The 12,053-nt window shown below is 44.9% G+C and overlaps 1 protein-coding gene across 3 annotated transcripts in view; it reads right to left on the bottom strand.

The window, feature by feature from the left end:
* The window catches only part of uggt2 (UDP-glucose glycoprotein glucosyltransferase 2), a 42,430-nt gene that overhangs the window by 4,929 nt on the left and 25,448 nt on the right, over window positions 1-12,053 (bottom strand). Inside the window, exons 28-37 of one of the 3 annotated variants that reach the window (XM_014173383.2) lie at window positions 10,959-11,148; window positions 10,694-10,852; window positions 10,381-10,466; window positions 6,405-6,501; window positions 4,949-5,031; window positions 4,716-4,799; window positions 2,416-2,520; window positions 2,190-2,274; window positions 1,399-1,581; window positions 1,072-1,232 (exon numbers count right to left, since the gene is read on the bottom strand). In XM_014173383.2, coding sequence (XP_014028858.1) covers window positions 1,072-1,232; window positions 1,399-1,581; window positions 2,190-2,274; window positions 2,416-2,520; window positions 4,716-4,799; window positions 4,949-5,031; window positions 6,405-6,501; window positions 10,381-10,466; window positions 10,694-10,852; window positions 10,959-11,148 — 1,233 coding nt within the window. Of the gene's footprint in view, window positions 1-1,071; window positions 1,233-1,398; window positions 1,582-2,189; window positions 2,275-2,415; window positions 2,521-4,585; window positions 4,610-4,715; window positions 4,800-4,948; window positions 5,032-6,404; window positions 6,502-10,380; window positions 10,467-10,693; window positions 10,853-10,958; window positions 11,149-12,053 lie in introns of all 3 variants that reach the window. The other 2 variants (XM_014173384.2, XM_014173385.2) reach the window with 2 other exon arrangements.

The following is a 12,053-nucleotide window of genomic DNA, read 5'->3' as shown; positions in this document are numbered from 1 at the left end:
CATTTCAGCAAGCTGTGTGGTTTGGTTCATGTCACACCCTGTCCACCCTGCTTGGCTGTGGTTGGCCCCATGCAGCTGTGCAGCCCGCTGGAATCCAATACAAATGTTCCTGACTCACTGGCGGCCTTTGTTCCATCTAGCTAGCCTCCCAGGCAGTGGACTCCTGCTCTGGCCCTGGCCCAGTGGATAGAGCATCTAGCCAGGGAGCTTAATCTGTTCAGCAGAGCTGGCTGGCTGAATTAAGCCACTTCAAATGGGCCACCAGCACCCCCACACTCCCAACGAGGAACCAGTGCACTAGTCCCTTTAACACACCTAGTTATTCATGTATAGCAATGCGGATACAGGGCCGTAAATATTGAAGCTGAAGTAAAGCTATTTTCTCACTTCTGGAAGTAACGGTCTCTTCAATGTGGTGTTCCACATACATATTGTATGGCTTTCATGGTTTAGTCTCACAGAGTGCAAGGAATAACACATGTTAATGAAGACCAACCCCAAGCAGCGAATAGAGGTGCGATACTGTAGTTGTGATACAAATATTCTCGTCTGCGTGAGAAAGGGAATGTTTTATCAGAGAAGGTAATTTATCTATGCAGAGAGGGTAGCATCCTGCTGCATCTTCCTCACCCACTGTTCCCTCTGAGAACCATGTTATGCCTTGTTGTGAAGGACAGGAAATAATCGATGAACGTTTCTGTATAAACCGCCAATAGCCGACTCAAAGGAGTCACTGTCAAATAGTGAACGTTAATGTTTTCAAATGTATGCATTTATTCTGCTGAATACATTGAGAGAACACATTTTCCTTGAATTGTATTTTCCTTCATATCTTCTGTGAATAACTTAAATTAAATATCAATACAATGACAGTAGATCGACCTTAACAAGGAAAAAAAAAATAGGAGGATACCATAACTGTCAAGCTTGTATGAATTAGTAAAGAATATGTGCTTACTACGCAATAGTAACATTGTAAATATGCACTTCCAGTGGCTGGTGGACATTAATGGCATTCACAGCGCTACAAATCAAAACGTCAAACTGTGTAGTTATTGTAGCGGGGTTTACCTAATGTGGTATCTCCTGTTCCCCAGATGTGAGGCCCAGTAGCCAGTCTTCCAGAAGCGGTAGCCCTCCATCTCCTTCCGACTGTCACAGAAGGGAGTGTACCCATAGGGGGCGCCCTCCAGGTTCAAATCCCTCAGCTCCTTCAGATCGGCCCTAACAATCTGCGAGGACCAGGAACAACGGTAAATCAGCACCACGGACAGCACTAAAACCGTACAGTTGACATGCACAAATCCTGCAGGTCCACTTCTAGATGATTTACTATTTTTATTATGGCTATGCATTTGGTTTTGTAACAGCGGTATCTTGATTTCACTAGGCAGTTACCTGGTCAGCGTCCACAAAGATGATTTTGTCCACAGCCAGGGGGAAGAGGACATCCAGGAAGAGGATCTTGTAACCCCAGATGATCCTCTGTTTCTCAGTCTGCTGGTGAAGCCAGCGGGGCCATTTGTACTGGACCAGCTCATACTGGAAACCATAGGCCTCAGCCATGTAAGGTATGGACTCCTAAAGAAATATAAAACCTCATATAATGAGAGGAAAAATAGATTGTGCCTAGCAGAAAAATAATGAATTTTCTTCTTTAGGTTTATGAGAAAATGTACAATATGTTCTGACATTTGGTCTCAGAAAATAATTATTGTGAGAAATTGACTAAAATCCCCCCAAAAACAGCTGGGATATTTTGAACGAGGCTACACTTGATCAGTGTAAATATATAGACACTGAGCACTTGGTAATGCACATTTCACAGATCAAGCAGAACGCCTTGAGGCATAAAATAGTCGTATAAAATATTTCATAAATAGTGAAACATTCCAAATGCAGAACATTTTTATAATACTCGCCCTTTCCTGTGGCTCGTTTGACTATTTTAGATATATATATGATGTAGCTTAGTAGGTGTTCATGTATATGGACTCATCCCTATAGTGGGAAGAACAGATAGATAAAAAGAGCACAATCACAAAGGAGAAGGCCTACCGCAGTTCCTTTCATCCCTCAACACAAACAAATCTATTTCTCCCAGGGGTCGCGCTGCAGCGAGGAGAAAGTTATCACGACAATGCAGGAAGGCAGAAAGTTTGTGTGGAGTCAAGCCGTGAGGCGGTTACCTTGAAGGACGGAGAGAGGTAATTCTTGAGGAACCAAAACTTCACAGGGGTTTTGGTGTGCTGGAGGACGGACAGCATCATTATTCTGGAACAGGAGGAGAGAGAGGGAGAGAAAGAAAGAGAACGAGAGAGGGAGTAAGTCTCAGAGGAGGAGGGCTAAGAAAAGGCAAGAAGCGCATGGGGCCTCCAGACCAGCAGTGTATGTCTCTGTGTGTGGGCGTCTCACCTCAGGAAGCGCTCATATAGATGGCCCGAGGCCACAGAGAAGATGTTGAGCACATCTTCCCTGTTCTTCTCTCCGTCCTCTGAACTGGACCCACCACCTGCGATGCTACAAAGGACCATACGCGTTACATAAGCCTGATTGAAGTAGACTGCTCAGTAACCTCCTCAGACAAACACTACTACCTCAGTCCTTTTTTTATTACCTTTATTTAACTAGGCAAGTCAGTTAAGAACAAATTCTTATTTTCAATGACGGCCTAGGAACGGTGGGTTAACTGCCTTGTTCAGGGGCAGAACGACAGATTTTTACCTTGTCAGCTCGGGGATTTGATCTTGCAACCTTTCGGTTACTAGTCCAATGCGCTAACCACTAGGCTACCTGCCGCCCCGTCTAGCCAGCATGGTTTAGCTACAGCCTGAAGGAACCATAATACACCACATCAGTAACAGAGATGATTCTCCAACCATAAATCCCTTATATTTACACTTGAGTAGTGTTTACTGAGCGACAGAATTACAAAGATCGTGACACCCCTCTGGTAGACCTAGATCAGTTGTTAGTGTCTTCTACAGTAGAACGTGCCACTGCTCTCCTGCTGGCTCTCCTCCAGAGTAATCAACTGATTACAGCAGAGACACAATAAAAGGCAGCTGTAATTTTTATGGGGCCCCTTCTGTTTTCCTCCACAAATATCAAATAAAGAACAGATAATGAAATAGACTCTCACAACACCTCCAGAGCACTAGCTCCTCTCTATCCCCACACGGCTGCTAATGGCAGATGTTTTTGGACTCAGTCATGAGATTGGTGAACCCTCTGGGATAGTCAGGTGTATTGACTGAATGGATATATTGTGGACATGGCATGTGAACAGTATTTGAGAAGCGTGCAAGCCCCAGAGGCGGGGAAGGAAGTGCTGTATCCAGGTTCTAATCATTTTCCAATCCAAATCTAGCCTAAACTGATCTGATAGTGTGTAGTATAAACAAAATGAAATCATTAACTTGTGTAAGCACTGTAAAAACAAACAGTTAAAAACAGTAAAAAAGATGCCTTGGACTAAGATTAAAGGTAGGAGTACAGGCAAGTGTTTATCAAACCAGACACTGTCCAAACTCATAAGATCATGCAGGGCACATTTGGAGGAAACCAATCAGGGAGTGTGCTTGGGGCAGTGATGTCTGCAGTCAAACTGTGTGTCCTTCTCTGTAACAGACTGCTGATGAGGGGAGTCTCTCCTCCCACACTCAATCAGCAGTGCAAAGAAAGGCCCAGAGGCTCCAGTGCATAGAATTGAAGAGGGAAAGAAAGTCTCTCTGCCCTCACACACAATACTGTAGCAACCCTCCCTCCCTCCCTCCCTCCCTCCCTCCTCCCTCCCTCCCTCCCTCCCTCCCTCTCCTCCCTCCCTCCATGTCATACAAGGCTAAAGCCTGCCTCTCTTCCATCTCTCTATGTCTCATACAAGAGCCAGCCTCACAGTGTTACTGTAAGCCCCACCAATGCACTGCTGTTTGCCCTGGTGAGCTGGCTGCTGGGCCATCACCGTTGTGGTCCGGAGGATGCCTTGTGCCTGGCCTGGCTAAGCCTGTCATTATGGAGGGGGCGAGGGCTGAGGGGCGAGAGGCGGCCTCCATTGTGAGGGCCAGATAATGCCATCTGCAGTGCTCCACTCCAGCGGGACCCCACATAAGCAGCTTTAGGTTTTCAGCTTTTCAGGTGAGGGCCGGTTTGGCCGACATGCACCAGATAATCCAGACCTCTGGAAGGACCCAACCCTCGGAGTACTCTCTGGCCGTCCACAGCCCGAGTACAATTACAGAGGAACTCCAGAGCTGGATTGTAACTCTCCACATTTCAGTTCCTACTACAGTCACAACAACGTCAGTTTACTGTGTGGGCAGTTCTAGCAGCGTCTGTCTACGTCAAAGCATATTATTTTCATGAGAAAATATCATGTTCAATAAAATAAGGGTTTATACCAGTGACTTGAAGTTCAATGTGACAGTAAGAAAATAACCAATGTCAACAAAAATATATACAAAAATAAAGCATAATTATCATTAGGAACTGAGCCTGGGAAGCAACCAATATTAATTTACAAGACACTTCTATGTTAACCAATATGGTAAACAGACAGGTTAAGTAGTTGCAGCAACACACGTCCTACCTTTTCTCAAAAGTGCTCCACACACTTCACACAGCAAGCATTAGGTGAGGAGACAGATCACACAGTTAGGGTGTGTCAATGGAAACAACACGCTACACACACACACACACACACGCACATACACACATACCTAGGTCTACAGTAGCACATTTTTTTGGCAATAGATTTTACAGAGTAATATCTCAGCCTGGCTCCGAGGGCACCATCTCTCCTGCTGAAACCGCAGCATTATTAGTGTCCATAGATAGTGGATCAACTCGCCCACAAATCAATGCTCTTACCACCATTCTATTGATGTAACTTGATCGAATGAAGTCTATGTAACATATAGCAACTGCATGTGAGAATGCGCCACACTCTTACCTGGCGATGGAGTCCCATATTCCCTTATTCTCTGTGGCTTCACTTAGGAGGTCCTCGCTGATTCTGTCAGACTTTTTCTGAACCTACAGTGGGGAATTCGAGGTACTCTGTTTATTTTTTTTATTTCTCTCTGAAGCTTGGAAGTACACTTGAATCCATGCAATATCCTTAGATTAGAAGATGACACATTACACTAAGGAAAATGGGTGAATATCTCCAAACGACATTGTCTTGGAGTGTGTGCCTGTGTTAAAGCTACACTACATGACCAAAAGTATGTGGACATGTGCTCGTTGAGCATCTCATTCTAAAATCATGGGTATTAATATGAAGTTGGTTTTGCTACTATAACAGCCTCCACTCATCTGGGAAGGCTTTCCACTAGATGTTGGAACATTTCTGCGGGGGACTTGCTTCCATTCATCCACAAGAGCATTAGTGAGGTCGGGCACTGATGTTGGGTGATTAGGCCTGGCTCGCAGTCGCCGTACCAATTCATCCCATAGGTATTCAATGGGGTTGAGGTCAGGGCTCTGTGCAGGCCATTCAAGTTCTTCCGCATTGATCTCGACAAACCATTTCTGTATGGACCTCGCTTTGTGCACAGGGGCATTGTCATGCTGAAACAGGAAAGGGCCTTCCATAAACTTTTGGCACAAAGTTAGAAGCACAGAATCGTCTAGAATGTCATTGTATGCTGTAGCGTTAAGATTTCCCTTCACTAGCCCCTGAATATTATTCCTCCTCCACCAAACTTTACAGTTGGCACTATGCATTGGGGCAGGTAGCGTATTCCTGGCATTCACCAAATCCAAATTCGTCCGTCGGACGGCCAGGAGGTGAAGCGTGATTCATCACTCCAGAGAACGCGTTTCCACTGCTCCAGAATCCAATGGCGACACCACTCCAGCCGACGCTTGGCATTGTGCATGGTGATCCTAGGCTTGTGTGCGGCTGCTCGGCCATGGAAAATAATTTCATGAAGCTCCCGACTAACAGTTCTTGTGCTGACGTTGCTTCCAGAGGCAGTTTGGAACTCGGTAGTGACTGTTGCAATCGAGGACCGCCGATCTTTACGAGCTACGCATTTCGGCACTTTCGGCGACCCCGTTCTGTGAGCTTGTTTGGCCTACCACTTCACAGCTGAGCCGTTGTTGCTCCTAGACGTTTCCACTTCACAATAACAGCACTTACAGTTGACCGGGGCAGCCCAAGCAGGGCAGAAATTTGACGAACTGACTTGTTGAAAAGGTGGCATTCCTATGACGGTGCCACGTTGAAAGTCATCAGTAAGGCCATTCTACTGGCAATGTTTGTCTTTGGAGATTGCATGGCTGTGTGCTTGACTTTATACACCTGTCAACAACAGGTGTGGCTGAAATAGCCAAATCCACTAATTTGAAGGGGTGTCCACATACCTTTGTATTTATAGTGTATGTCATTAGAGAATACATACCCTGACTTTGATGATCTTGCTATGGAAGCTGTTCAGCACAACTTTAACGTCACCAGAATCAGCGGGAGAATCAGTGGGAGAATCAGTCCCATCATGCCTGTCAGAGAGACAACAATTAGGGGGAAATAGTTGTAATAGTATATAGTTATAACACGGACATAGTATTCCCAGACCAGCATCTCTCATTTGCCTCTCCCTCAATACCCTGTGAAAGTAATCACCTCTTCCGCTTTACTTCCAGATCATGTCCCCTGATCTTTTGATGATTATATCATCAAATTCGTGAAAACGCGGCCATGTAAGATGTATATAGCTACAGTCCCAGTCAAAAGTCTGGACACACCTACTCATTCAAGGGTTTTTCTTTATTTTTACTATTTTCTACATTGTAGAATAATAGTGAAGACATCAAAACTATGAAATAACACAATGGAATCATGTAGTAATGATAAAATGGTTAAACAAATCAAAATATATTTTAAATTTGATATTATTCAAAGTACCCCCCCTTTGCCTTGATGACAGCTTTGCACTCTTGGCATTCTCTCAACCAGCTTCATGAGGTAGTCACCTGGAACGCATTTCAATTAACAGGTGTGCCTTGTTAAAAGTTAATTTGTGGAATACCTTTCCTTCTTAATACGTTTGAGCTAATCATTTGTGTTGTGACAAGGTAGGCGTGGTATATAGAAGATAGCCCTATTTTGTAGAAGACCAAGTTCATATTATGGCAAGAACAGCTCAAATAAGCAAAGAGAAACGACAGTCCATCATTACTTTAAGACATGAAGGTCAGTCAATCCAGAAAATTTCAAGAACTTTTAACGTTTCTTCAAGTGCAGTCGCAAAAACCATCAAGCGCTATGATGAAACTGGCTCTCATGAGGACCGCCACAGGAAAGAAAGACCCAGAGTTACCTCTGCTGCAGAGAATAAGTTCATTAGAGTTACCAGCCTCAGAAATTGGCAATTAACTGCACCTCAGATTGCAGTTCAAGTAACAGACACATCTCAACATCAACTGTTCAGAGGAGACTGCGTGAATCAGGCCTTCATGGTCAAATTGCTGCAAAGAAACCACTACTAAAGGACACCAATAAGAAGAAGAGACTTGCTTGGGCCAAGAAACACAAGCAATGGACATTAGACCGGTGGAAATTTGTCCTTTGGTCTGATGAGTCCAAATTTGAGATTTTGGTTCTAACTGCCATGTCTTTGTGAGACACAGAGTAGGTGAATGGATGATCTCCGCATGTGTGGTTCCCACCGTGAAGCATGGAGGAGGAGGTGTGGGGTGCTTTGCTGGTGACACTGTCTGTGATTTATTTTGAATTCAAGGTGCACTTAACCATCATGGCTACCACAGCATTCTGCAGTGATACGCCATCCCATCTGGTTTGAGCTTAGTGGGACTATCATTTGTTTTCAACAGGACAATGACCCAAAATACACCTCCAGGCTGTGTAAGGGCTATTTGACCAAGGAGAGTGATGGAGTGCTGCATCAGATGACCTGGCATCCACAATAAACCCAACCTCAACTCAATTGAGATGGTTTGGGATGAGTTGGACCGCAGAGTGAAGGAAAAGCAGCCAACAAGTGCTCAGCATATGTAGGAGCTCCTTCAAGACTGTTGTAAAAGCATTCCTCATGAAGCTGGTTGAGAGAATGCCAAGAGTGTGCAAAGCTGTCATCAAGGCAAAGGGTGCCTATTTTGAACAATCTAAAATCTAAAATATATTTTGATTTGTTTAACACTTTTTTGGTTACTACATGATTCCATGTGTTATTTTATAGTTGTGATGTCTTCACTATTATTCTACAATGTAGAAAATAGTAAAAAATAAAGGAAAACCCTTGAATGAGTTGGTGTCCAAACTTTTGACTGGTACTGTATATAAAATTATATTTGAGTTTGTGGATGAATTTTCATCTGCCAGATGCCTTTTATGACGATTTTTGCCCTGAAGACCACTGCACTACGTTTTTGCCCATTGAATACCATTCAAAAAGTCTAGAAAAAAACGAAAAACTAAAAGGCTGCTTCCTGGAAAACGACGCATCACTTGCATAGCATATTGAGCTCAATATATTGTAGTATCCACACACACGTAGGCCACCAGTTAACATGTCATTAACTGTGAAGAAGCCCACAGCACGAGTGTCCCACTCCCAGCCAAACCCATCAATCTAGAGGGAGGGGGAAAAAACACAAGGACAATAACAAAGGTTATGCTCAGGAAGAAAACACACGGTGAGAGAAAAGCACTGGGGACCACCGACAAGGCGTACATTGACAGACAACAGAATGATGCATGCAAACAGGCCTTTCTGGGAACTCCGCCAAGGTCTCGCTCTGATCATATTAATCCCCCCCCCGCTCGTCATTCAGCATCCCCTTTATTCCATTTTATCAGTGGTTACTTTCCAACCGTTCTTTCTGTTTTATCTATTGACGCATTCTTTATGAGGAAACACCTTGAGTGTCAATGGCGTGGCCACTGGACTTTGGCTGTAATTGTTTTAAGATGACCCAGTGTTCTGTTCTTAACCCTTGTCCAGTGGAGAGTGTCTCTGTGGGGTAAGTAACATTAGACACCTAAGGTCTGAGGGTTACAACGCCACTGAACAACCTGCAGCCAGAGATGATCAATAGGCTGTGACTCAGCAAACCATCATCACTTCAGCGCTTACTGACGGCAGAGAATTAACCATATCACCATGATAAATGTCAGCCCTCATGGGGCACAAAGTGCATTTTCCACAGTCGGAAAGTGCTGTTTGGTTTGGACTGGTCCACTGTCGCCTCCACCGAGGCCATTAGGGGCTGTGGTGGGAAAAGCGCAAGAGATCAATTTGTATCCGGGGACAGCTGGGCGTCTCATTCATCGCTGTCAGGACCAGTACGCTACAGGAGAGAGCATGGCGTTGGGACTCGCAGTGAACAGACACTCCCACTCGGCTCCGATCGGCCCCCCTAACCAGAGCAGAGCGCCATTAACCGTAAGAATAATGGCACTGCCAAGGTGAAAAATGACATCACCTTTTAGCTTCACCTGGAGGATTGGGGAATAACTCTTGTTGTCTGATATGATTGTGGTGGAATCCAGGGCTGGAGGTGTCCTAAATCTTCCCTGTGTGGAGATGAATGGGTGGGTAATACCTGGGAGACCCAATGTACTGTACATACGGATCCAAGGATGGAATCACGGAATTGTCCAATCATATTCTCTAGGATTTCCATGCACAGAACTGCAAGTGGTGTCATGAGTGATACATTTATGAGGGTTTTAATAAGATACATTTGGTCATTAGGTTGATGTGTTTTTAAGACATCGGATAGATAAATGCATGGAATTTCAAAAAGGCTTGACTAAGCCGCAACCCTAGAGAGGAATGTCTAAAATCGACTACAATTAATATGCATGTACATCATGGGATATATTAAAACAGCAACGCTGCCTGTATTAACAGCGATCCACACCCACGCCCTTCCTAGCAGCCAGGAAGATTTGTGCTGCTGATTTTCCTGGGTTTAGAGAAGATGGGATGGCAGGTGAACGGCTGAATCATCCCTCCACCCGGTCTTCCCTCTAATAGCATCCCTCCCACCCTCCCTCCCTCCTCCCACCCATGTCTGTCTCCGAGGCCATACGCACACAGCACAACTCCCTGCGCTCATCAAAACCTTGAGCTGCAACAAAGTAAGCAGCTCCCTGCGTTACCATAGCGATGTGCTTGGTACCTCCAGCGAGCGGTTACTGAGGTAAAAAAAAATAAAAAAATCAGATGTTGTACAGATGGAGACAGTTAATTACCAGCAGGCTCTGCATGCGTTCACACAAATTACTAACTCCTATCTGGAATGCAGTGATATGATGAGAGAAAAAAAACAGTGATGGCACACTGGGAGATTCGAAGAAAAATGAATGCAAAATCAACTAAAATATTGATTCCGTAGACTCACTCTACTCACGCTAGAATTTGATAGATATCCTCTGACCTCCCCTCCCGTAGCTTCAAGATCCAGGCTCCAGGATTGGCTTTCAACTGGAAGTATCCCTATTGACCACATGGTTTAAGATAACATCAGAGAATGATCTGAGATCCATCTATTTTCATTCCTTGAGTCCATTATCAGAAGCATAGCTGTACACAGTTCTGCAAACTGTCCTCCATACGAGCACCAAACACTCCATAACAATACCATTCAAATTCCTTTTTGAGCCATCATGAAACTTGGAGCCAAGATGGCGCCCATTCAACTACTACAACTGAGTGATTCTCACCAGGTTGGCCATGACAATGGTGTCCTGCATGAGGGGGTCCTGGCTCATGCCCAGGGTGAACTGCAGGCCGCGGGGGGGCTGGCCCGTAGACAGGTCAAAGCAGTGGCCCTCCAGCAGCAGGTGCTCCAGCTCGTACTCTGCAGTCACTACACCTTTCATCTGAACAGAGGTTAAAAGGTCAGAGGGTTAAGGAGGAGTCATGTCTCTTCCCTTGGTTTGTTCTGGTTTGGGTTTTGTTCAAATACCCATTAGCCTAGCTCAGTACCTCCTGTAGGTGGATGTTGTCCAGATCATAGGGGCTCCTGACAGCCTCCACCATCCAGCTCTCTGGGGTGATCATGTTGAGGGTGAGGAGGGGCGAGTCAGGGAGCTCCAAGAAGTGAGCCACTGGTCCCGCAGACACTGTTTCATTGGCCAGGAAAGACACATCCGACTCCAACACAAAACGGTAGAAGCTAAAGAGAGAAGAGTTAAGTGAGGAGTGACAGAAGTCGATCGGTTCTCACCTAAAACTGCGAGTGTTAACGATGATCACGATTAGGTCATTGGAGACAGATGGAACACAACTGAGTAGCTTCTGTTAGATATCGACAGACATGTTGTACACTATTTCACTTTCTAGGGAAGAGAGTCATTCTATTGTGACCGCTGAGGATACAGTGTCTTTAAAAGGGAGGTATCTGAAACCGTATCGGCCAATAATAGCAACGTATACCCCAGATATAGAGTATATACTACTTCAATGGTATTAGTCAGCCAGAGTTTTCACATAGGTTATTGTCTGCTAATCTTTATGCTAATTGCTTTTCTTCAATCTGCCCTCTGACACAGTGAAGTCGTAAAGAGTAAAGATAACGCGGCAGACGATCAATATTACTAACACCTTCTCTCTGTATTTAAAACTGCCATCCGATCCCAGAGGCTAAAGGATCCTCACATTTCCTCCCGAGAAGATTTTTCAAAAGTTAATTTCAGTTGCAGCAGCTTGCCTTGCTGCTGGGGAGAGTTAGAGAGAGGAGCGCTTTGACTCCAGGGTGGAAGAGAGCGAGAAGGCTGGTGCATATGAAGTTAGGGGGAAGAGGGGACAGAGGATTAAATTACTGAGCCATAACCAAGTCTCCAGAGGAAACTCTCTCTCTCTCCCCCTATCTTTATTGGATTGGTCCCAATTTGGAAGAGTGAACCAATTCTAGACAGAGAGAAAAGTCAGAAAGAGCTGAAGAAAGCAGCCAACTGAACTGATATCCTCCTCGCCATCCCCCTCAAGCCATGAAAGTCTTGGAAGACATTACAATGTGCTCGCAATGGCAACGGATGGGATGCACCTGTGCTCGCCAGTAGCAAAGTATCACAAATAGTG

This window comes from Salmo salar, chromosome ssa25, assembly GCF_905237065.1.
Source record: "Salmo salar chromosome ssa25, Ssal_v3.1, whole genome shotgun sequence".
In the NCBI taxonomy this organism is placed as follows: domain Eukaryota; kingdom Metazoa; phylum Chordata; class Actinopteri; order Salmoniformes; family Salmonidae; genus Salmo; species Salmo salar.
The sequence above is the reverse complement of the archived record's forward strand: the minus strand, read 5'-3'. Positions and strand labels throughout refer to the sequence as shown.